This window comes from Sylvia atricapilla, chromosome Z (genome assembly GCF_009819655.1).
Source record: "Sylvia atricapilla isolate bSylAtr1 chromosome Z, bSylAtr1.pri, whole genome shotgun sequence".
In the NCBI taxonomy this organism is placed as follows: domain Eukaryota; kingdom Metazoa; phylum Chordata; class Aves; order Passeriformes; family Sylviidae; genus Sylvia; species Sylvia atricapilla.
In genome coordinates, this window is record NC_089174.1 from 37,404,033 (window position 1) to 37,426,922 (window position 22,890).

At 38.6% G+C, this 22,890-nt stretch overlaps 1 protein-coding gene across 2 annotated transcripts in view; it reads left to right on the plus strand.

The window, feature by feature from the left end:
• The first annotated feature begins 368 nt into the window (after positions 1 to 368).
• ERCC6L2 (ERCC excision repair 6 like 2) overlaps positions 369 to 22,890 on the plus strand; it is a 35,591-nt gene continuing 13,069 nt past the window's right edge. For both annotated transcript variants that reach the window (XR_010745884.1, XM_066339663.1), the window contains exons 1-9: positions 369 to 652; positions 3,145 to 3,569; positions 6,445 to 6,564; positions 7,992 to 8,185; positions 10,825 to 10,986; positions 12,139 to 12,346; positions 13,731 to 13,871; positions 15,391 to 15,504; positions 16,934 to 17,053. Coding sequence is in view for 1 of the 2 variants with exons in the window: in XM_066339663.1 (XP_066195760.1) it covers positions 631 to 652; positions 3,145 to 3,569; positions 6,445 to 6,564; positions 7,992 to 8,185; positions 10,825 to 10,986; positions 12,139 to 12,346; positions 13,731 to 13,871; positions 15,391 to 15,504; positions 16,934 to 17,053 (1,506 nt within the window). In the remaining variant the exon portion in view is untranslated. The remainder of the gene's footprint in view (positions 653 to 3,144; positions 3,570 to 6,444; positions 6,565 to 7,991; positions 8,186 to 10,824; positions 10,987 to 12,138; positions 12,347 to 13,730; positions 13,872 to 15,390; positions 15,505 to 16,933; positions 17,054 to 22,890) is intronic.

Sequence of the window (22,890 nt, forward strand, 5' to 3'; positions counted from 1 at the left end):
TGATACCTTCCCTTCAAACATTTATACACATTGTTATGGCCCCCTCTCAGTCATCTCTTCTCGACACTGAACAGGCCGAGCTCCCTCAGCCTGTCCTCACAAGAGAAATGCTCCTCTAATCATCCTCCTAACTCTGTGTTGGACCCACTCCAAGAGCTCCAAGCCCCTCTTCTCCTGAGGGGCCAGTACGGGCACAACATTACAGGGTAGGCCGCGCCAAAAGCGCCACTCGCTCTCGCCGCAGCCCGTACAGCTCCGCCAGAAAACCTCGCGATATTTGCCGCCTACCCTCCGGCGCCTGTAAGCGCGGAGCATCCTGACAACGAACGTCTCGCGATACTCACGCGGTTGCAGCCTGTGCCCGGCGGGGCGGGGCGAGGCTGACGTGCGGACCCGGCCGCGGGCCCGGCTCTTCCCGGCTGCGGCTCTCCGGGGGCCGGCCGCGGTGCAAAGAGCGGGGACTGCCACGAGGCCCTTCCCTCAGGCGCCCCAGGGGCTCCCTCGGCGCCCGCCCCGCCGTGACCCGCCCGGGGGAGGAGGGGGCTGTGGGTCCCCAGCGCGCCGGAGTCCGTGGACTCCCGGTGCCTCCACCCGCGGGCCCCGTCGGGCTTTGCACAGACAAAAGTTAAAATGTGTGATGATGGTATCGCAGGTAAGCGTCTTCCGTGTGTCTTGCTCTACAATATTCTCGAATTTTGTTTTTACAGTAATTTATTAGAGTGTAAAATTATTTTTTTTTTAAAAAAGGGAAACAAAACCTTACACTCTACGTTAAGTGTTCAACCCTCACTAGTTAGAAAACATTTGACATAATTTCATAGAGGAGTAGTGGTTGAAAGGAACTAGTGTGTGACATGAGGCCATTACCACCGTGATTTAGTACAGTTAATGTTGACAGTGGCACATCTCTTCGACCTGTAGTAAAAGGGTAAGTACAGGCAAGCATCTTAAATACCAGCTGTCATCATTGGTGGCAATGTACTATACCCATGCTAGGAAGCCATAAAAGATAATTTTTGTTGTTGTTGTTCTTACAGTTCTAATTCAAAAGCCAAGAACTTGGTGAATCAGGCTAGTTAAAGTAAGCAGTTCATGCTTTGGCTTTAAGAGCATTATTTTCCGGCCTTTTGTAGCAGTGGGGCCCTTATACCATTTTATGTCGTAGTGTTTTTCTCATTCTGTTTCCTGCTTCTCACTAGGTTTGGAGCTTAGAAACACTAGTACTATTGCCCAGTGTAATTTATTCCACTTTGCACCTGAAGTCTAGTTGTGATTAGACATATGCAACTCCTTAGCAAGTAAATGCTTTTGTAAAGAACAAAAACTCTGTTGTCTTAAATCATGGTTTTGAGAGCCTCTAAATGTATTGCATGTCCCTTTACTGCTGTAAAAAAAGGAATTACAAATGCTCTGCTATTTTACACTTTGATTTGCATATTTAACAGTGTGCTGTACATAGCTGGTTTTGGTTTTTCAGTTTGGTTCCTGTTCTCATGAAATTGCAGAAAGAATTAGATTCTGTTGGCATTCTGTTGGCTCATTTTTTTGCACTGAATACAAATGTCATGAATTTTAAGGATTACCTATGTATAATACGTTGAATGTTCAGCCTGTACTTCCCACTTTGCCTCAAAAAGTTACATCTGAGCTTCAAGCCTTTGGGAAGATCTGAAATGGCTGAAGGTCTTGAGCAGCTTATGTAGCAGGTCACAGGGTATGGGGTTGAATTCCAAATGAAGATGATGGGGGCATTATTAAAGAGATCTGCAAAATGGTGGATCAAATGGAGAGGCTTTGGTTTGTGACCATGTTAGTGTAAGGATTAGTGGGCCATCAGTTTAGGTCCTTGGATCAAAGTTCATATCAGGCAAAAGTGTGACATATATCCAGAGCAGACCCACAATATTTTACTCAGAACTCACCAAATTCTGGGGATCTGCATGTGTTGAAAGGGCAGTGGAGCTACTTGAAAGAGGACAGTCTGCTGGGGTTTGCTGAACAGACAAACCACACGTGGCCCCTGAAATCTCTGTAACTAAAAAATACTTTAGAGGCCAAAGAATTTTGGAATAGGGGTGTTCTGTAGATTTGTGCTATTTTTATTGTTACCTGCATGCCAGCTTGGGGCCAATGCTGGTTGCAGAATAGTGGGCTTGTCTACATGCATGCTTTTGTTTTCTCTAAGTGTATATAACTAAATCTATTTAGTAAATGAATTATAGTTACCTTTGATTTAACTAACATATTGTGGACAGTAGTCCTGTGAGTGTATGCTTCCAGGTGCTCAGAACTTGGTAAGGAGAACCAGTCTTCTTGCAGCTTTTACACAGAGACATTAAAATTGGTGAAAGTGGAGTTTCTTGCCTTCTGAACGTTTTTCCTTATCTGTGAAAAGTGTCTGGGTTAATGTGTCCAGGAGCACATACCACCACTGGTCATAGAATGGTCAATACTTGCTCGGGTGCAAGATTCTCTCTGGCTCACTCCTTCCTGTAAAAAAAGTGGCACTCATGTAATTGATAATGACTTTCTTATAAGTATCAAAACTTATTCCAGCAAATAGATAAGAAATAAAAGAGGTTCTGAAATTAATCATATATCCCTTTGTTTGGGATGACTGAGCAGAGGAAGATTGGAAATTGTTTCTGCAAACTCAGAAGAATACCCCTTTAACTCTCAGTTCAGATTTGGAAAACTTTGTGGGCAGCCATTATTTGCAAGGTCTTTTTTTCTGTGAAGAGTGAAGACCTTGTTTTTTCTAGTAGAGGTATTTTGTTCTGTTTTTTGTTGTCAGTAGGATGTTGGGTCTTTCCACTTTGATACATATTGCTGTGTTTGCCTGTGTGAAGCCACTGTGTAAACTTAATGCATTTGAATCTGGATTTTGCTTTTTATTCCTATACACCTTCTGTTATTTCTAAAATAGTGGTGTTAGAGCAAACTTTAATTTTATGTTTAGCTCAGGCTTTGGTTGTAAACAGTAACTGCTGTTTTGATTCTAGTGCTACCTTCAATAAAGTGTTTCATATGAAGTTGTATGCATTTTGTCAATTAAATTTACATCCGTTGTTTTAATAGCGAAGAAATGGTGTTCTTTGTACATCAGGCTAGTTTATCATTATATGTGTTTGGTTTTCTTTATAGACCATTGGCGTATTGGGGAGAAATGCCTTGCTCCTTGTTCTGAAAATGGAAAACTTCATGAAGGAACAATAACTTCTCTTGAAAGGGACAAGAATGGAAAATCATTTGCTATTGTATCATTCTTGGAGTCTGAAGAAAGGAAAATACTGATAACAAAACTTTGTAAAGTCAAAGACGGCAGAGGACCCTGGAAGAGCTTAATATTTGATGAGGGTGATCTGGAAAAGCCATATTTTCCTGACCAAAATCTTCCATCTCCTCCAGTTGCTTTTAAATTATCTGACAATGGCGATTTCATCCCATATACAATTAACAGATACTTGCGTGATTATCAGAGGGAAGGAGCCCAGTTTCTGTACAGGCACTATGCTAATAAAAGAGGGTGTGTTCTTGGAGATGATATGGGTCTTGGAAAGACAATACAGGTATTCTTTTTGTTTGTCACAGTGGGAAAAATATAGTATCTTCTGGGATCTGTAAATATTTTTAAAAATTTTTTTTAAATTGCATTAATGACGTTCCCCCCCTTCCCCCCCCCCCTTTTTTCCCCCTCTTTTGCCCTCTCGCCCCCCCCTTTTTCTCGCCCCCACCCTTTTTCTCGCCCCCCCCCTTTTTCTAGCCCCCTCCCCTTTTTCCTCGCCGCCCCCCCCCCCCTTTTTTTCTCGACCCTCTTTTTTTCTCCCCCCTTTTACTTTTTCAACTTTTTTTTCCCTCCTTCCCCTCCCTTTGAAGAGTTGACTGTCTGGATGCAGCCAGAGTTGTGGTCAATGTGTTGAGGTGGAGGCTGGTGATGAGTGATGTCCCTCAGGATCTGTTTTGGGAGCACTGCTTTGCAATGTCTGCCTCAGTGACATAGAAAGAGGGATCAAGTGCACTCTCAGCGATTTTGCAGAAGACACAAATCTGAGCAGTGCAGTTGACACAGCAGAAGGATGGGATGCCATCCAAAGGGACCTGGATGAGCCTGAGAATTTGGCCCATGAGAACCTTTTGAAGTTCAGTAAGTCCATGTGCAAGGTGCTGCACCTGGGCTGGGGCACTCCCAGACATGAGCACAAACTGGGAGAAGTTGTAGAGAGCAGCCCTGAGAAGAGGGACTGGGGGATTCTTGTGGGTGAAGAGCTGGACTTGAGCCAAGAGTGTGTGCTTGCAGCTCAGGGTGCATCCAGAGCAGCATGGGCCCCATCAAGGGAGGTGATTCTGCCCCTCTGCTCCACTCTTCTGAGACCCCACCCGGAACACTGCATCCAGCTCTGAGGTCCCCAGCACAGGAGGGGTGTTGACCTGTTAGAATAGGTCGTGAGAAGCCACAGTGTTTTCTGAGGGATCGAGCACCTCTCCTATGAAGACAGGCAGAGAGATTTGAGGCAGTTCAGCCTAGAGAGGAGAAGGCTCTTCAGGGACCTCACTGCAGCCTTCCAGTGACCTTTTTGTTCAAGGCCAGGTTGGATGAGGGCCTGAGCAATCTGGTCAACTGAATAGCATCCTTGCCCATTGCAGGGATTGGAACTAGGTGATCTTTAACCATTACCATTTTATGATTTTATGGTCCTGTGTATTTTCTGTAAAAGACAGTGTTTATGCTCAAGTTCAGCATGGGAAAGGCAGTTTAGTGGATAATGAAGTAAGATGGTAGGATTCGCTTGTTCAGAAAGGTTACTACATATGAAAAAATGTAAACTTCATCAAATAACTGATATAGTCTTAGAAAAAAGTTGGCCTATGCTTGTCAGTTTGCTGAAGCTTACTGTTTCTGAATTAGAGCATGATTCATAAGATATAGACTTCTCTGGAAATCATTTAAATTTTAATGTTCTGTGTACATCTGGACTGATTTTTGCTTTCAGTGGCCTGGCCATATGGTTCATTCATACAAAGCTGAAGTTTAGGTGGAGGTAAATAGAATAATGTTGTTTCTTAGTGTGATTACAGTAAACTGGTTTGCTGTCAAGGCATTTAGCAAGGCTTCTTGCTTTATCTAGAAGAGCCAAAGATTTCTGATAATGATTTGCTGTTTCACTGCTTTTGCTGCTCTTAGAAATTTGTGATGAAAATTCTTCGAGGATGGAGAATGTGGAAAAGACATGGAGATTTATTGTTCAGTTGAATTTGGTTCTATTTCTCAAAGGATTAAAAAAAAAAAAAAAGACAAGGTGTACAAACTGGCAGTTCATCTCAACCTTAGTTTATGAGATACTATGTATAAAAGTGTTTGGGTTACTTTTATTCTGCATACCTTTCTTTCACTTTGTGGCCATACATATGATGGATTTCTTCTCTCTTCTGCACATCTGGCCGCTCTTCAGGCAGGTTTTTTTTCTGCACTCTGCTCTCTTGACTAGCTGTTTCTCCCGATCATGAGAGGGAGAAAGTTCTTTCTTTGGAAATCAACAGTTGGTAGCTCTACCTCTGTCCTGTTATGAGCAGTGGTGTAGCAGCTGTAAAAAGGAAGTGGCGGGAGCTGGCTGCTCTGAAAAAAAGGGATCTATTGAGTTTTCAAAAGAAGGACACCTCTCTGGTGATGCATCTGGTCCTTGCTGCTGCTTAGTCCATGGATACTATTTATCCCAAGTGGGTTTTGGATTTGCATGGTCTGGCCAGATCTTTCTCTGCCTTCTTCCTGTTTTGGATAGGAGCAGTTTGGAATAGCCTGTGCTGGGATGTTTGTCATTGTTGTAGTGTTTTGTAATAAATATGTTCTCATAATCACCTTGAGTGGTTTGAGGGAGATGGGAGGATATAGTGCAAAAGAAAAAATGGTTTTGATGTCAACAACCGGAATTTGAAGGAATGGAATATTCAGAAAAAGGCATATTTGTAAAAAACAAATCTCTAGGATAATCCTCTTCTTCTTGCAGAAATAATGTTGAGAGGATAGTTAGAGGATATTGGAAACCTTCTGTTTTCCCATCTGAAATTCAAGTACCCTGAAAAAGAGGAGAGTTGCAAGACAAGCGTCATCTGTTTTTTCCTGGCTTATTCATACTCTGTCTCTTGTGTATTTTTTTGACTTTTCCACTTAAAGAATGAAAGCGTGAGATAGAGTAATTAATTGCACTTAAAATTCATTCAAGCAATTCTTGGGAATCCAAGGGAGGGAGGAGTCCCATTTTACAACCAGATTTATTTAAAACCAACAAACACCCCCTGCCTACACTGCCCAGAAAAAAATCTCCCCCCCGCCAAACCAAACCACCTTCTGAAGTCTTGTCCAAGATTCTGTCCTAAGTGTTTATTTTTTGTGGAATTCATTCAACTTCTCATTGTACATAGTCACTAAGAATTGTTTTCTTTCTCAAGGTCATTTCATTTTTGGCTGCAGTGTTACACAAAAAGGGAACACATGAGGATATTGAAAATAATATGCCGGAATTTTTACTGAGGACAATGAAAAAGGGCTCAGATTGTAACCCCAAGAAGGTACAACTTTTAGTGATACTAGCTTAAGGATTTTGATGAAAAGCAGTACTTGGATTTGTTTGTTTGTTCTAAGGGTATATTTAGATTAATTTTTAAAATTCAGCTGCTGAAGTAGGATTTCATGCCTTTCCTAGTAATGTTTGGGAAGCCTTCAATTTTCCAGACTGTCGTAGTGCCCTCCTTCTAGTTATTATTATCTACTCTATTACTACTCTAAAGGAGTACTATAAAAGGAGGTGTCTGGGTTAGATTTGTGGCTAGAAAAAGCATGAAAAAGCCCATGGCATGAAAAGCCCATGATAGTGAGTAGAAAATTAGTGTGTGATATTTTTAAATGAAAAAAGCTTGTATATCTATAATAACGGGGTATTTAATTACGAGAAATCCATATATTTGGAAAATGTATTGTTAATTGCTTTGTGACATTCTGTATATTCTTAATTAGCTGTCATAATGTTGGAAGTAATTCTGGCTGATAATCTAGGTAATCAAATACAGTGACAGCAAATAAAAGATACATGTGAAAGTTCTGTGCACATTAGATAAATCTGCAGATAATTTTAATTTAACGCATTACAGAAACCATGGGATTTTTATTTTCCATTGTTATTTTGATTTTGCTGGAATAGTTGGAGAATTTGAATGGCATGATGGCTCATGTAACTATAGCTCTGTGAATAATGGACAGATGCTCCTCAGGAAATACAGGCTGAGAGGAAGGGGTAAAGGGATAGCACTTCATGTGGAAAGAAACAGAAATACTTCTGACTAAGAATAAGAGAAGAATGTCACTTTGAGTACATTTAATGTTGAAACAGGTCACAGAGAGACCCCATCCATCCTTATAAGGTTTTGAAGATCTCAGTTGGCAAAGCCTGCGTTTGAAGTCAGTGTTGCCACTGTTGTGGCAACTGAACATGTCCCAAGGTCACTTCCTACCTCACTGGTTTTGCTGTCCTGTTATATTAAGTGAATTGTGTGAGCTGTCCTAATGTTTTTAACCTTTTCAGGACTATGTGTTTTCAAGTCACTAGACCTGTGGATTTGAGGAAGCTGCTTACTCTCTTCATCCTTTTATTTTCTCCATTTGTAGAACATTTTATGGTATACAGATACATAACAAAGCAAAATGGTAGTTTCACATCTTACTGCAGTTTTTAGAGTATAATTTGAGTAAGTAGTGCTTTTTAGTATTTAATTTTAGTATTACAGTATTTTTCTGCTCTATTATATAGATACTTAGAGTAAACTGATTATTTTTGAATTTATATTTACTTTAGATATTTTCCATCCTTTGAAATGAAAGACTTAAACAGTCAAACTGATCAGAGCAGTAAAACAGTCAAGATCTTGACTTCTGTTATTGAGAAATTGGTATGTTGTAGTTTTTTGAGTGAAAATACTATATAATGTATGTTTGTTTTCAGACTTTCCTCATAGTGGCCCCTCTTTCAGTGCTGTACAACTGGAAGGATGAGTTAGACACTTGGGGATACTTTAAGGTCATTGTCTTACATGGCAGTAAAAAAGATGATGACATGCGTCGCATCAAGCAAGGGAAATGTGAAGTTGCTCTTACAACATATGAGGTACTTCGCCTGTATTTGGATGAATTTAACAGGTAATGGTTTTAATATGTTTTTGTGCACACTGAATTTTAACTGTCTTATTTTATCATTGTTCATTGTTCTTTTCAAGGACTTTTTTCTCTATAATATATTTACTGTTAAATCTATTGACTCACTGTGCTGCAGAGAAGAATCCCTGGTCTGTTGAGTTATCTTGTACTACTGAATTTAACCTGTACGATTTTGGTGGGTCAGCCTTGGCTGGACACCAGGTGCCCACCAAGCCACTATTATCAGTCTCCTTCCCAGCTGGACAGGGAGGAGAAATTATGATTAAGAACCAGCTCTTTAGGTGAGATAAGGCAGTTTACTAAAGCAAAAGCAAAAATTTAGGCATGCAAAGAGGGGGGGAAAAAAAGGTTGGTTTTTTTTTCTCATCAGCAAGCAGTGTTGAATCACTTCCCAGGAAGCAGGACTCCTGCAAATGTAGCAGTTGCTCTGGAAGGCAAAGACCATAAACAGCAAATGCCCCATTCCTCCTTCTGTCCTTAGCTTTTATATCTGAGCTGATACCATATGGGATGAGCTATCCCTTTGGTCAGTTTGGGTCAGCTGGCCAAGTTTTGTCCCCTCCCAGGATCTTAGCCATTCCCAGTCTACTGATGGGTGTGGGGGGAATGTTGAGAGACAGTGCTGATGCCCTGCTGGTGCTGCTCAGCAGTAGCCAAAGCCCTGGTGTGTTAACACCTTTCCAGCTACCCACAGACCTGTGAGAGCTGCTGTGGAAAAATTAACTACATCTCAGTTAGAGTCAATACAACTATCTTTGTAATAGGACACTTGGGAGCAAGAAGTGTTTGAATAGTTCCCATAAAAGCAGTCTTTGCTGGTAACAGAGTTATGAAATGTTCTCTGAAAGATACAGGAATTGCCTGCCTGAAAACTCATGACAGCTAAAAGATACATAGAAGGTATTTCTATCTTTAACTACAGTGTAAGGAGAACAATCACCTGGAATTCTTAGTGAATGTTCAAAAAGGTATTTTCCTTGTTATTTGCTCTTTTCACCAGCTTGATGAAATTATTGAGCCATAAAAGCTTTGAGATTTAAACCCACACATTTCCTGTGCATTTCTAGAGGTCGTTTTCCCTTATGTTGTCTTAGAAGTAGGATAAGAGTTGTGCCAGTGGTTGGTGGTAGAAGCCTGTCCTCGGCAGCTGATAGAAGTGGATCTGCAGATCTTGGCATTTCAGGTGTTGGGAAAAGCCCAGGCCCCAGAGAGTACCCTAGTTGTCTGGAGATCCATCATCAAAACAATCAGATCTTCATCTCTGTGGTCAGGTCTGAAGTACAGAGAGTAGAGAAGTACAGATGGAAAAGTAGTTTTGTTATCAGACCCCTGACTATTTGTGTTCTTTCTGAGGAACTCTTCATGCTTGACCATGGAATAGACTGTGGTCAGGAAATAGGTGCAGGTGTGGAGCAGATCTGATGTGGGACTGCCTGCAAATAGCACGGAGATTTACCAAATTGCAAATGATGTTACTGAATGGGCCTATGATCTCAACACAAGAGGAAGCTTTATGTCTTGCTTTACTACAGTGATGGATTGGCTTCAAAAGCTGCTCTTAAATGGGTAGCTATCAGAAATAAGAATACATATGCTCAGTTATGCATGTAAATCAGTATGAGAGATTTAAGTGGAAGGAGTGAGGATATGAACATTTGTTAGACTTTTTAGAAACTCCAAATTTTAGCATATTTTGGGAATGTAGTAACTTGAATATGAATGAATGTATTTAGTTGGTAGCAAAAATGCCACAAGATTGGCCTTCATTAGTGAGCTAAATGCAGCTTGCTCAGGAGATAGGCTTTCTACTAAACAACTAAACATCTCTAAACACATCTGTTTCTGTTTTTTGCAGCATATCAAACTTGGAATGGTCGTGTTTTGAAAAATTCATATATATAAAGTTAGTAAATCTCTTCCTAGGGACTTGAAGACTTTTTGTTGTTGTTGTTGTTGTTTTTGTTGTTGTTGTTGTTATCACAGCATACAGATCGTTCTACCCATAAGTTTTATTCTTAAACCGGCTACAAAATATCTTTTGGTCACTACTTAATAGCTATGTTCCCTCACATCACAATCCCAAAATATTAAAATTCCTCTGCTGTATTGGTACTTTATAGATACTTGAGTGATAGCTTCTTATAGAAAACCACGCAGATTGAAATGTTTTCAGTTCACTGGTAGTTGCATTGGATAATATTTGTTGGGAAAATAAAGTGTACCTATGTTAAACTTCACTGTATTTCAGTTGTTTACCATCAGAGACTTACTTATTTTTTGTAAATCTTAATTATGAGTGGAGTTAATTTTAGTGAGATGTGCTGGATTCATTAGTCCATGGATTGAAAGCTGCTTTCTTCACAGCATTTGATAGAGGTAACAGTAGCTCATTTGTTTTTGTGGTGTGCTTTGGCCATTATGTTCACTGTGCTAATTGAAATTACTAAACAAACATTATGAAACATTAAGAAATGGAGTGGTATAGTACAAAAAACCAGGGAAATCAAAAAGTAATAATGTGTTATCATATAATCACAGCTGTTTGTGTGGCTGACTTTTTTGCATGTATGTGGGGTGATGGGACAAGTAATGTGAATTAATGAAATCTTTTTGATCTACAGTATAGAGTGGTCTGCTGTGATAGTGGATGAAGCACATAGAATCAAGAATCCAAAGGCTCAAATAACTCAAACCATGAAGTCATTAAAATGCAGTGTTCGAATAGGTCTTACTGGAACCATTCTTCAAAACAATATGAAGGAACTTTGGTGTGTTATGGACTGGTAAATAAAATATTTTCTTTTATGATTTTACACCTCTGTGTGTTAACTGTGCATTGGGGTTTTGGCAGGACTGGATGGTATGGACCCATCTGCATTATAAAAAACAACGAAACACAACTCTTGACCTCAAAACACTTGCTTTTTTTGAGAATATAACTTACTGGGAAGGTAAGCTCCTGATATTGTGCAGTTACTTAATACATTCGGAGTTCATCCCAGCTGGCTTCTTTGGGGAATTTGGGAAGTAGTTAAAATTATTTTTCCTCCACCTCCCTTTTTTTTTTTTATTTTTATTTTTTTTTCATAAGAACACTTTTTATTACTTCTGTGCTTTGCCCAGTCGATAGGGAACCATTACACAGCCTTAACCACATAGTGCCTTGGCTCTGTCCAGTATGTGCAGGTCATTCTGACCTACTTGGAGGATCAAAGTAATAATATTTTGCTTTTTTTTCCAAAATGCACAAGTGCACATATTTGAAAAGTAACAGTCTTCTCCAGAAAAATTTTTAATGGTCAAGGAGAGGGGCAACTGACTGTAGATACAAATCTAAACCTCCTGGGAATGCTTTGCAGAGGAAGAGCAAAGCAAACATACGTTAAATATAATATACAGAAATAACTGGAGGAATATTTTAAGCTTAGTGTTACTTTTGGTTCATTGAAACTATGCTGATGTTGTTAGTCAATTGTTCCAATGTGTAATGCTGCCAACAATTAATAAATTCTTTTTGTTATTTGGTTTCTCAAGATTTTATTTAGTTAATTGCTATATCTGCATATTCTGATCTCACAGAACCAGTAAAAATTGAAAACATGACTGCTTAGCTTCCAGTTTAGGCTCCTCAACACTAGCAGCCTTGTAGTTTAGAGGTTCTGTATACTTGTGATTTCTGTTGTTCTGCTAAACATTTTTTTCCTTGAGTTTACAACCCTTTTTTTAAGGGGTATGTCTTAGCATTTGGGAATTACAGAAAACGGATGAAAAATGGCATCTCTTAAAATAGTATATGTTTCCATTTGTACTTAAAATTTTTAGTAGTTTCTCTAGTGACTGCTACCTTAAGATATTTTGCTGTTAGCCAGAAAAGAAAATTATGGTATGCTTTAAGTCAATGAATCAATCCCTCATCCCCTTTTGTTTTTTAATAGGGCTGTACCAGGACTTCTAGGTAGCAGAGTATATTTCAAGAAGAAATTTTCTGATCCAGTGGAGCATGGCCAGAGGCACACTGCAACAAAAAGAGAGCTAGCAACAGGTCGTAAGGCCATGGTGAAGCTAGCAAGAAAAATGGCTGGCTGGTTTCTGAGACGTACCAAAGCACTTATCAGTGATCAGTTGCCAAAAAAGGAAGACAGAGTAAGAGTGCCTTCACATTTCAAATACAATGCTAATTAATGTACTCTTCTTTTTTGTTTTCTTGTTGTATTTTCCCTATTGCATCATGTCTGTAATTTATGGTTTTCTCTTCATCTTATTAAGAAAAATCCATAGCCTTGGAAAAAGTGCACTTGGAGTAGTGTGCTTTGTTCACATAATTACTATGATTGCACATTGAAATGGAGTTAATCAAGCATGAAAATGCTCAGCTAGTCTTCTGACTAGTGATTTACACGTCTGTTTTAGTCCTTGTCTCTGCAAGCCCAAAGCAATGTGTGTAAATTTCTTGGAATTCTATGCAGAACTTCTTAATTTGCATCTTCATATTTTGTGTATGGAACAAGAGGCTTTTAACTCCCTCATTTTTGATCTTGAAATAAAAGAAAAATCTCAGACAAGCTGATTCTATGATTGGTCTGTAATCCTATTCATCTGATGCAATTGTAAATATTTTATGAAGTGATAATACTGTATTGATATAGCTAAAAGTTCTTCAAAATCTTTTCTTTTGTGTAGACAAATATGTACGTTTCCAGCTGGTTTTATTTTCAAAATTTGGGTTTTTTTCTTCATCCTTAGTCTATAATAATGTCATCTAGGTTGTCTTCTGAAGGAGAGATTAACACAAATGTCAATCGCTTTTCCGAATCTAGCAGGTTTTATTCTTTTCATTATCTTGTTAATGTGAGTATATGTTCAAGTTACTGCTGTATTATTATAGCTCAGCATGGTGCTGCTGCTGTGTGGATAGCATAGGTTAAGGAATGATCTTGGGATTTCTGTCTCCTGCTGCTTAAGACTAAAGATGTCATGGAGATGCCACCCATGGTCTTAAAGAAGAGGGATCAGAGTTTTGGCCATAGCACTGTGTAGATCCTTGCCTTCTCATTGTTTGTTCTGTTTGTCCTGCTTGTGGTAGTGCCCTACAACAGCTAATGCCTAAAAAGGGGAAAGAAAGGGCAAATTAAGCACTCTGCAAAACAGAGAGAAATCTTTAATTAAATTATTTATTTCTCTCGCTTTTCCTTCCTCCTATTCTGTCACAAAAGCCATATTTAAAGGTTTTGAGCAAAATAACAGCAGGTTCTTGTAGAATGATATTGATATTCTTTGTAGAATTTTGGGGTGGAATAAAACAAGTATGCATACATTTTGGCTACAGTTTCATGCTCTTTTGGTGTCAAGATCCATGTTTTTTTTTCATTTGGTGGTAGCATAATTTCCTGTAATATTTTAGCAGGTGTAGTAGTTATTTCTACTGTCTTTTCCGTGATCTGTGACTTGTGTTTTTTGGTGCAGTGGTTTTTTTGCCTTTCATTGTATGCTGCACATGGTATTGTTTCTTGTGTTTTCTCTTTGGCAGATGGTGTTTTGTTCCCTAACTGAATTCCAGAAAGCGGTGTACCAGGCTGTGCTAGAGACAGATGATGTGGCCTTGGTCTTAAGAGCAGGAGAGCCCTGTAGCTGCAATAGTGGTCGGAAAAGGAAGAACTGTTGTTACAAAGTAAGAACTTGGCACTGTTTGGCTTTTCCAGTGTAGTCTTCTGAATTTCTCCAGAGACTCTCTGCTGATGAAGAGCTGATTGAACTGTGTGCCTAGTTGTAGCCCATCTGTTTGGGAAATTCCAACTGGAAACATGGGGAGCTGTATCACCAGCATGATGGAGTTAGACACTTTGAGGTTACTGCAAAGCTGCTTTGCATACCGTGAGCAGGTGATTGTTAGCTATACAGTAAATTCTGGATCTTTTGTATTCATAAATGCACCTGTGATCTCGTTAATATTGGCAAGGGTACTGCTTTGAGATGTTCAGTATGTGTCAAGCGTGCTGCTCCCAGTTGCCTCAGGTGGTTTGCCTCAGGAACTGCCAATGGGAGGCACCCTGAACTCAGCAGGTTGCCTGGGCAGTTCCTTGTGTTGTAGTTGAGGTTGTGCCTTTCTGTGCCATTAAACATTCAATTTGCCTTGCCTCATGAGGGGAGAACTGCAACAGCAGACACAGAACACAAACTGAACTTTATTCATGAGTAACAGCTTTGCAGAATTCTTCAGTCTTCTCTGGACTTGTTAAAAGAAGCTAGACTTGATTAGTCTAGCTATGTATTTGTTTTGCCTCCCTCACTCAGATTAAGCACATCTTTTAAACATTCAGAAGTGTATGTCACATGCTTGTTTCTCGCTTTTATCTCTCTGGCCTGCTCTGATTCTAATGTAGAATTTTTTGGGTTTTTTTCCAAATTATGTAGCTTCTTCAGTCTCTTGCATCTTTCTTTATGAGCAATCCACTTATCAGTTTTGTTTAATATTCCACAGATGCTAGTCCTCTTTGAAGGGTTTTTGTTTCTACTGTTGTTATGAAGAAAAAAGTTAGTATTGGTGAACTTGATTCACAAAAAGGTAGTAGGAAGACCTGCAGATATACTCTTATGGACTGTCTTATTCCAAAGTTAACTGTGAAATTTAGTAATTTGCGAAGACAAAGGAAAGCAAATATTGGTCAAGCCAGCCAACCCTAACTAGGAAGGTAGCTGATGAGGCTGTTGCTGGTTACACTGTAGAATGTCTGAAGCTTGAATTATGCTATTTGAGATGTTTGTAAAGCTTTATAGGCTTTTGCTGGAGAGAAAAGTAAAGTTAGCAATTGAAAGGTAAGAGGTCATTCTGACTGCTCTTGCTTGATTTAGTTAGTTATAAAGTTACCATCTTCTTGTTTACTGAAGAGTTCTTGGTTATCTCCATGTGATGTCTGTGGAAGTTACTATCTGAAATGTCTAGCAAGCAGTGAAAATATCTGTAGGGTTTTTTTTCTTATTGAAAAGATGTTCCTATTAACAGGGTCACAAAGCTGCAGGAAAAACAAAACTTGGTTTATTTTTATCACAATTACAGTATTCATCTCTTGGGGAATCACTTATAGTACTAGGAATTGTTAATGCATTTAACCTGATAAGAACATCATTTATTTGAGATTATTACTTCTTTTCAGTAGATTTGTTTGCATAAACTGGATTTTCTTTTGTAGGTAAATGCTCATGGTGAAACAATTAAGTCATTGCGCTTCAGTTACCTAATGATCCTACAGAAGGTTGCAAATCATGCTGCACTGCTGCAGACAGACAACACTAGCAAGCTGCAGGTTAGTTTTATAAGTATCTAAAAATGGATTTGAAAAAATGGAGTGAAAACTATTGAATGCAACTTGCTACTGGCCTTCTTTCTAAGTCTTAACTAACTGCAATTAAGATATTTTGTGAAATTCCTTTTCCATTCAGTCATACAGAATGCATACCTTATGAAGATGTTATACAAAACAACATGTTAATTTAATTGATTCATGTCTGAAAGTAAGGGTTAATTGATTCATATCTGAAAGTTAGGGTTATAAAGCATTGAAGAGATTAGGAGGGAGAGTAATTTTTAATGATTTCTAATGGTGCCATTTTTGTTACATTTATGAAGAATGCCTATAAAAGGAATGTCTTTGTGCAAATAGACAAATAAGAGATAATTAGAATTTTTTTCTCACTAGTACTTTATACTAAGAGCTGAGTTTTGTTTAAATAATGTGAAACATATTTTAGAAGAAATTGCTCAATGAAAGGTCAGTGTCAGCTTATCTTATTACTATGGCAAACAACAAGACCAACAAACGACAGTTTTAGAAATGTTTGTTTGTGAGCCTTAAGACCCAGGAATATGAAAGGGGATTTAGAAATGTTACCACTTTCTCTTAGCATCTATCAAGTAAGAGAAATCAGACTGTCCTAGCTAATATTGCAGATCTGTTTCATTAAAGCAGTTTTGCATACAGCATATACCCTGATGTTTTCAGTGGGGGTTTTTGTGTATTGCTTGTGTAGTTTTTCTTGTAATAACATTTGATATTTAAATAACCTCTGGAATAACAGAATACAAATCTTTTGTGACTTACAGTCTTCTGCATAATGCATAATTATTATTTTTGCCAACATCTACTAAATAAACTAATATTTGGTAGTGTTTTTTCCTTGAGTATTGAAGGCCCTCACGTGTATTATTCTTAGGCGAGAGATGTGATCTTTTCTTTCTCTCTGGAAAAGTGGACTTAAAGTGTGAGGTCATGTTTAAGTTCAGAGCTATATTTAGCAGTGGAGCTTTATGTGGCTTTTGAACAGCTTAAGTGCTTTTCCTCTACAATTTTTGTTATGGAACAATATGTAGTTCCTATCCTGGCTTGTTCCACCAGAGGATCAAGAGAAATGTTGGTGCACAACTGTTGGGTAATGGAAACCTCAAGGCAACAGAATTTTTTGAAACTGACAGTTCTGGACAGGGGAAGAAATTTTGAATATGATCCATGATTTCACATTAAGAATATATTTTGGTTTTAAATGAAACAAAGCAAAACACACAGGATATGTTTTATCAGTTTTTTATCAGGCAGTTTTGTAGTAAACTAAATTGAAAACCACGTAACTCTGCTTGAGATACTTCGGCAGATCATGTTTCAACGTGTTTAATTCCTTGCTTGCCTTAATATAGCTCTGATTTTTAACACCTATTCAGTCTTTCTGCTTTTCTTCCAGGAAGCGCATATCAAACGAGTTTGCAGCCAGGTATTTTCCAGTTTTCCAGATTTTGTGCAGTTAAGCAAGGATGCAGCCTTTGAAACTATTTCAGATCCAAAATATAGTGGAAAAATGAAGGTAAACCCATTCCTTAAAAGAAAAATAAATATTATTAATAGTAATAGATTTTACTTATATTATATGGATACAAGAAAATAAACACCAAATAGTTTTGGAGGTTTTTTATTTTGCTTATGGTTGATCATACAGTAGAAGGTATCTCCTGTCATGGATCAGTATTTATCTGGGCAAAGACTGGATAAGAGTAATCTTTTTCTGTGATTTTAGCTTCACATGTTTGATGGTGAGCATGGAAATTACCCTTATAGTCAACAGAACCATTGTTTTATGAAACTATGGATTCCAGTGACAGTTGGAAATATTTGCAAAGAAAAGGAAGCAAAACAAAATCAGTATGGGCTTAATGGGCATGGCTTCAATTTTGTGTGTAGTTCCAATCTCTCCTCTCAAAAAGAATATGTCAGACTTTGAAAAGGTTCAGAAGATAGTTCAGAGAAGGGCCACAAGGGTGATTAGTAATTGTGTTTCAGAAGCAGCCAAGTAGGCTGGGACCCTCCAGACTGTAAAGAATGTCAAAGGATAAATGTAAGTGGGACCTACACAATCATTAGTAGAATGGAACTGGTGAAGATGTACTAAGTGCATCCTGACTTCTTGAGCCCTTTGGACACTAAATGAAAATAATAGTGGTTGTGCTACTGATGACCAAAATGAATGTGTCTGGTACGAATATGCAAAACTCCTTATCTCTAATGATAAGGAATGCAGAATTTTGGCTATGCAGAATTTTGGCTCTCCATAAACATGGATACTAACTTTTTCTTCTTGAGACTGGTGGCAATGAGAGGACTATGTTGTTGTAATAAGAATGGCTGTTACCACTTCACTGATTTGTTACCATGTAAGCAACGTCTTTCTTTACTGTTAATACGTATGTGTGAAATGCCTGCATATTAACTTCATTGTATACACTTAATTATTTTGAGAAGGTGAGTTTAGTTGTTAAATTGGCTACCAGCAAATTTTTAGTACATAGCTTTAAAAACCAAAACCCTCATCCTCAGGAGCTGAAGAATTGCTTATGAAGCAATTCTATGATTGTTTATTTTACCATGATGTTATTAATGTTACTATTTTACTTTTTTGTTACTATTTTATTATATATATATATTTTTTAACTTTCCATGACATTCACCTGGAAAAGCTGGCATCATATGGCTTGGACATATGGCAGATTAAAAACTGGTTGGGTAGCTGAGCCCAGAGAGTGGTGATGGATGGTGCTGCATCCAGTTGACATCCAGTCACCAGTGGTGTCTCCCAGGGCTCAGTGTTGAGGCCAGTCCTGTTTAATATCTTCACTGATGATCTGGATGAGGGGGCTGAGTGCACTAAGTGCACTCTCTAGGTTTGTACACCTAAGATAGGTGGGATTATTGTTCTGCTGGAGGTTTGGAAGGCCCTGCAGAGGGATCAGTGGGCTGAGACCAATGGTATGAGGTTCAACAAGACCAAATGCCAGGTCTTGCATTTGGCCACAACCCCCTGCAGTACTACAGGCTGGGACAGAGTAGCTGGAAAGCTGCCAAGTGGGAAGGGATGTGGAGGTGCTGGTCAGCAGTGGCTGGACATTAGCCAGCAGCTTGCCCAGGTGGCCAAGAAGAATTATTACTTGTAGCAGAAATTTTGTGTCTAGCAGTGTCAGGGAAGTGATTCTTCCCCTGTGCTTGGCATCAGTGAGGCCACACCTTGAGTGCTGTATCCAGTTCTGGGCCCTTCTCCGCAAGGAGGAGGCTGAGATGCTTCTCGAGCATGTCCAGAGAAGGGTGAGGGGTCTGGAGTGTCAGGTTTATGTGGAGCAGCTGAGAGAGCTAGGGTTGTTTAGCCTGGAGAAAAGGTCTCCCTTGAGGCTCATTACTCTGTACAACTGCCTGAAATGAGGTTGTGATAAGATGCTGTCCTGATTCTGGCCAGAGTTAATTTTTTGCAGTAGCTCTTATGAGGCAGTGCCTGAAGTGATGCTGGTATCGCCAAGGAGTTGTTCTGTACAACCCAGAAATCCAAACGTGTCCTGGAGTGCATCAAAGGAGATGTGGCCAGCAGGGCAAGAGAGGTTAATTTTTCTCCTCTGCTCCACATTGCAGTGTACTGTATACACCTTTCTCAGCACAGAAAATATATAGGCATTTTGGAACAAGCTCAGAGGGGAACCATGAAGATTATTAGATGGGTGGAACACCTGGTCTGTGAGGAAAAGCTGAGGGAGTTAAAGTTGTTGAGTCTGGAAAGGAGAAGGCTCATGGGTAATCTTATTGCCACCTTTCACTGATGAAGGAAATCTAAAGAAATCTGGCAGGGGACTTTTTACAGTGATGGGACAAGGGATAATGGCTTCAAAGGGAACAAGAATAAGTTTAGATTGGATAATAGGAAGAAATTCTTCACTCTGAGGGTAGTGAGGCACTGGAGCAGGTTCCCTGTAGAAGCTGTGGATGTCCCATCCCTGGAAGTGTTCAAGGCCAGTCAGGATGCCACTTTGAATCTAGTAGGCGGCATCCCTGCCCATGGTGGCATGGTTTGAAATGAAATGATCTTTAACCCAAACTGTTGTATGATTTGTGATCTTTGTGCCCGGGAGGAGGATAATGGGTTATATAGCTGTCATTGAAAATCAGCTGGGCCGAGTCCATTAATTTTAACTTCATGGTGCCAGAAACTGCTGGTTCATACCTTTGATGTGGTGATGTGCTTTTTTGTTTCCTATTCTTAATTTTAAAATGGAAGCTCTTTGTCATGATTTTGCATTTTATACTGTGAGAGCAAAATCATTCAGGAAGTATTTAATTTAGAAAGTTGTCTTGCCATAAGAAAGTAACCACAGAAGAGTCAACTGGTACTAGAGCTTGGAAGTGGCTTTATCAACTTTTAATGTATTTATTTGGAAATAAATGAGACAATTGATGAAAGTGAAATGTTTTTAATAACCTTGTTGCACTGTACTAGTTTGCATTTCCTGTTTCATAAATAAATTCTAGAAACTAAGTGACATTCTTTTGTAACTTATCTTCTAGTGTAGACTGAATAAATATTACTTTGTCTTTTAACTTAAAATTCAGTACAGACGACTCAGAAGTTTTGGTACAGGTGATTATTCTTTTGTAGATAATCTTATGTGCGAAAGAATAGTTTGTGATATTTTTTAAAAAATTATTCAGGGAAGGGGGAAAGGCTATGATTTTTCAAAAATGAAGTTTATTAGCTAAACAGCTGTAACTTCTGCCAGGTTCAAAAGGCTCCATCTGCTTAGCATATCTGTTCTCCAACCAAACAGAGATAAAACACAGGGAAACATTCTGTTATGGGATATGAATTACTTTGACCAGTAAAACTAGATTTGCTTGTACACAAAGGTTAAAGAGTGGGCTATATGGGGTATTTGCCTGTTTCTGTAGCTGCAGTCATCTCTCTCTTTTGCAAGCTGTAGCATTAACAACATGCCACTCCAGGTTTTCTGTTCTGAATTTTGGATTACAAGAACCTGGAAAAAACAGTCCCTACAATCCAAATGTACATGTATAATCATTCATGATGTACCTAATATGGTATAATGAGGACACTGTTACATGGGAGGTGGGTAATACACAATGATTGAAAGCTTCTGCCTTTTTTGTGAAATTATCCCCTCCTTTTCACCCATACTGCAGAACATACCATTTGTAAGCTTTGCTTGCATTTTATTACAAGATGAATTTTATTACAAGATGAATTTCATGCTTAGGTTTTTAAATAGAAGTGGTTGAGTATATGAGAACTGAGTGAAAGGATTGTCATGCTTTGTTTGGAAGCCACTGTTTTTCTGTTATGATGTAAAACAGTGGGGATCTGCAAAGTGTAAGGACAAGTGGTTCATTGCTTTTGAAATGCAGTGGTTTCAGATTGTCTACACAGAAGTATTGAGGACTGCTTGGAAAAGAGGACAAGTGAGAATAGCTTTACAATCCTGCAGTAATTCTCATTCATACTACCTTGTTTGATTATTTCTACAGTTGTGTTAAAATTGTGTGTCAGAGAGACTCTATAAGCTTTCTAAGAGAAAAAGGGGTATTAAATGTCTGGGCAGTTGAAATTTTTTAACTGCACAGATTTCCACAGACATCCATTTGTGGGGTTTTGGAATACTGGTTTTAATACAAATCTCTTAAGAATAACTTTATATTGATTTAATTATTTTTGCTTGGGCTACCATCATTCAGTAGGAAAATGAAAGTCTATTGGAGCAGTTTGCAAGAAATTGTAACCTCTAGCATTAAACATAACCCTGACCAAGGCAGGTTATATCTTTGAAGGCTTAAAAAATACTGTAGGTTAACTTGAACATCTCTATAGAAAAAACCTCACAAAATCAAGAGGTAAAATGTCAGCACATAGAGATGACTCACAATGTGTAGCAATGGAGAGATGTATGTTTAAATCCGTGTGGACTCTCAAAAAGAGCATAGGACTTCTTCTTGAGTATGGTTGAGTATTTCGGTTTCAGACTAAGCACACGGGATAATATTCTGGTGTGCGAGTGTAGAATTTACTTCTTAGGTGCGAAAACATTCATTACTTTTCTGTGTTAGAGTTGTTTCTTACTCCAGAATACCTAAATTCCCAATGGGGGTGAAATCGATCCATTTTATTTAAGCAAATTGTGTGGATTTATTTTTGTATTCTCCTATAGGAAATTCACTATTTGACCCATAATTTAATAATAACAACAGTAACACAGAAACTAATTCCTTCTAGTTTAAAAGAATGTCAGTTTTGTTTCTTTTCTTAATATGGCTAAATAAGTGCAAATGTAAGTAGTATAACTCTTGTTAAATTACCTGTTGTGTATTTTTCCCCAGTAAAATAAATCCTAGTGTATATGTTCATGTACAATGAAACAAGGCCAAGAATATCTGTAATTTGTATCTTGTTTTCACTTGTAACAAACTGGCTAACATTTACTAAGGAGATAATGAGTGACGTCTAATTACCATTTTATATTCTAGATGTTGTCCAGAATTGTAATATTAATACAAACATCCATCATTATTTGATTGTTAAGGATTTGTTAGGCTTGTAGTGAAATGACTCTTAATTAACAGTTTATCTGTTTATCAGTGAATAAATACAATTTCAAAAATATTTATTGCCCAGTGGGGAAAAGCTACAGTCATAAAGTACAGAAAATTCCTCTTTTCCCATTAAGTATGACTTCTGCACAGTGCTCTGGAGCTGCCATTGCCAGATCTAGACATACTTCTTTTGAAAATAACAGTATCACTATTATATACAAAGCTCTGGATTATTTGCTTCCCCACCAGAAGAACGTTGTGTGTGGGCAGATTATTGGCATTTCAAGGTCTGTGCAGAGTCTGGGAAGCTGGATCCTACTGTAAACAGAGCAACAGATGAGAGCGAGAGTGAGGAGGGGCATACATCTCACTGATTATTTTAAGAAGACAAGTTCCAAGAAGCTCTGAACTCAGATGTAGGAGAGTTTAAACAGACCTTGGAGTTGCCAGGATAAATGTGTGCATTTTTTAAATGAAAAAACTCAGAATCTGAGCTGGCGTGTGACATAAGTAACTTTTTGTTCCAGTCTATACACTGACAAAAGTATCTTCTGAATCCACCTCTTAGTGGTCTTAGTGATCTGATGACTTTTTCACAGTAGGATTTCCATGTACATAATTGAAAAGTTCGAAGTTCCAGCATCTCCATTGCTTTTGACCCATTTATTTTATTAGTAATGATTTTTGTTGTGGCTCTGTTTGGCTTTGCAAAGAATTAAGTACAGCGTCGCCTCTTCAGAGGTTGAAAATAGGAGTGTGTGTGAGATGACCCGTGGATAAAAATTTCTT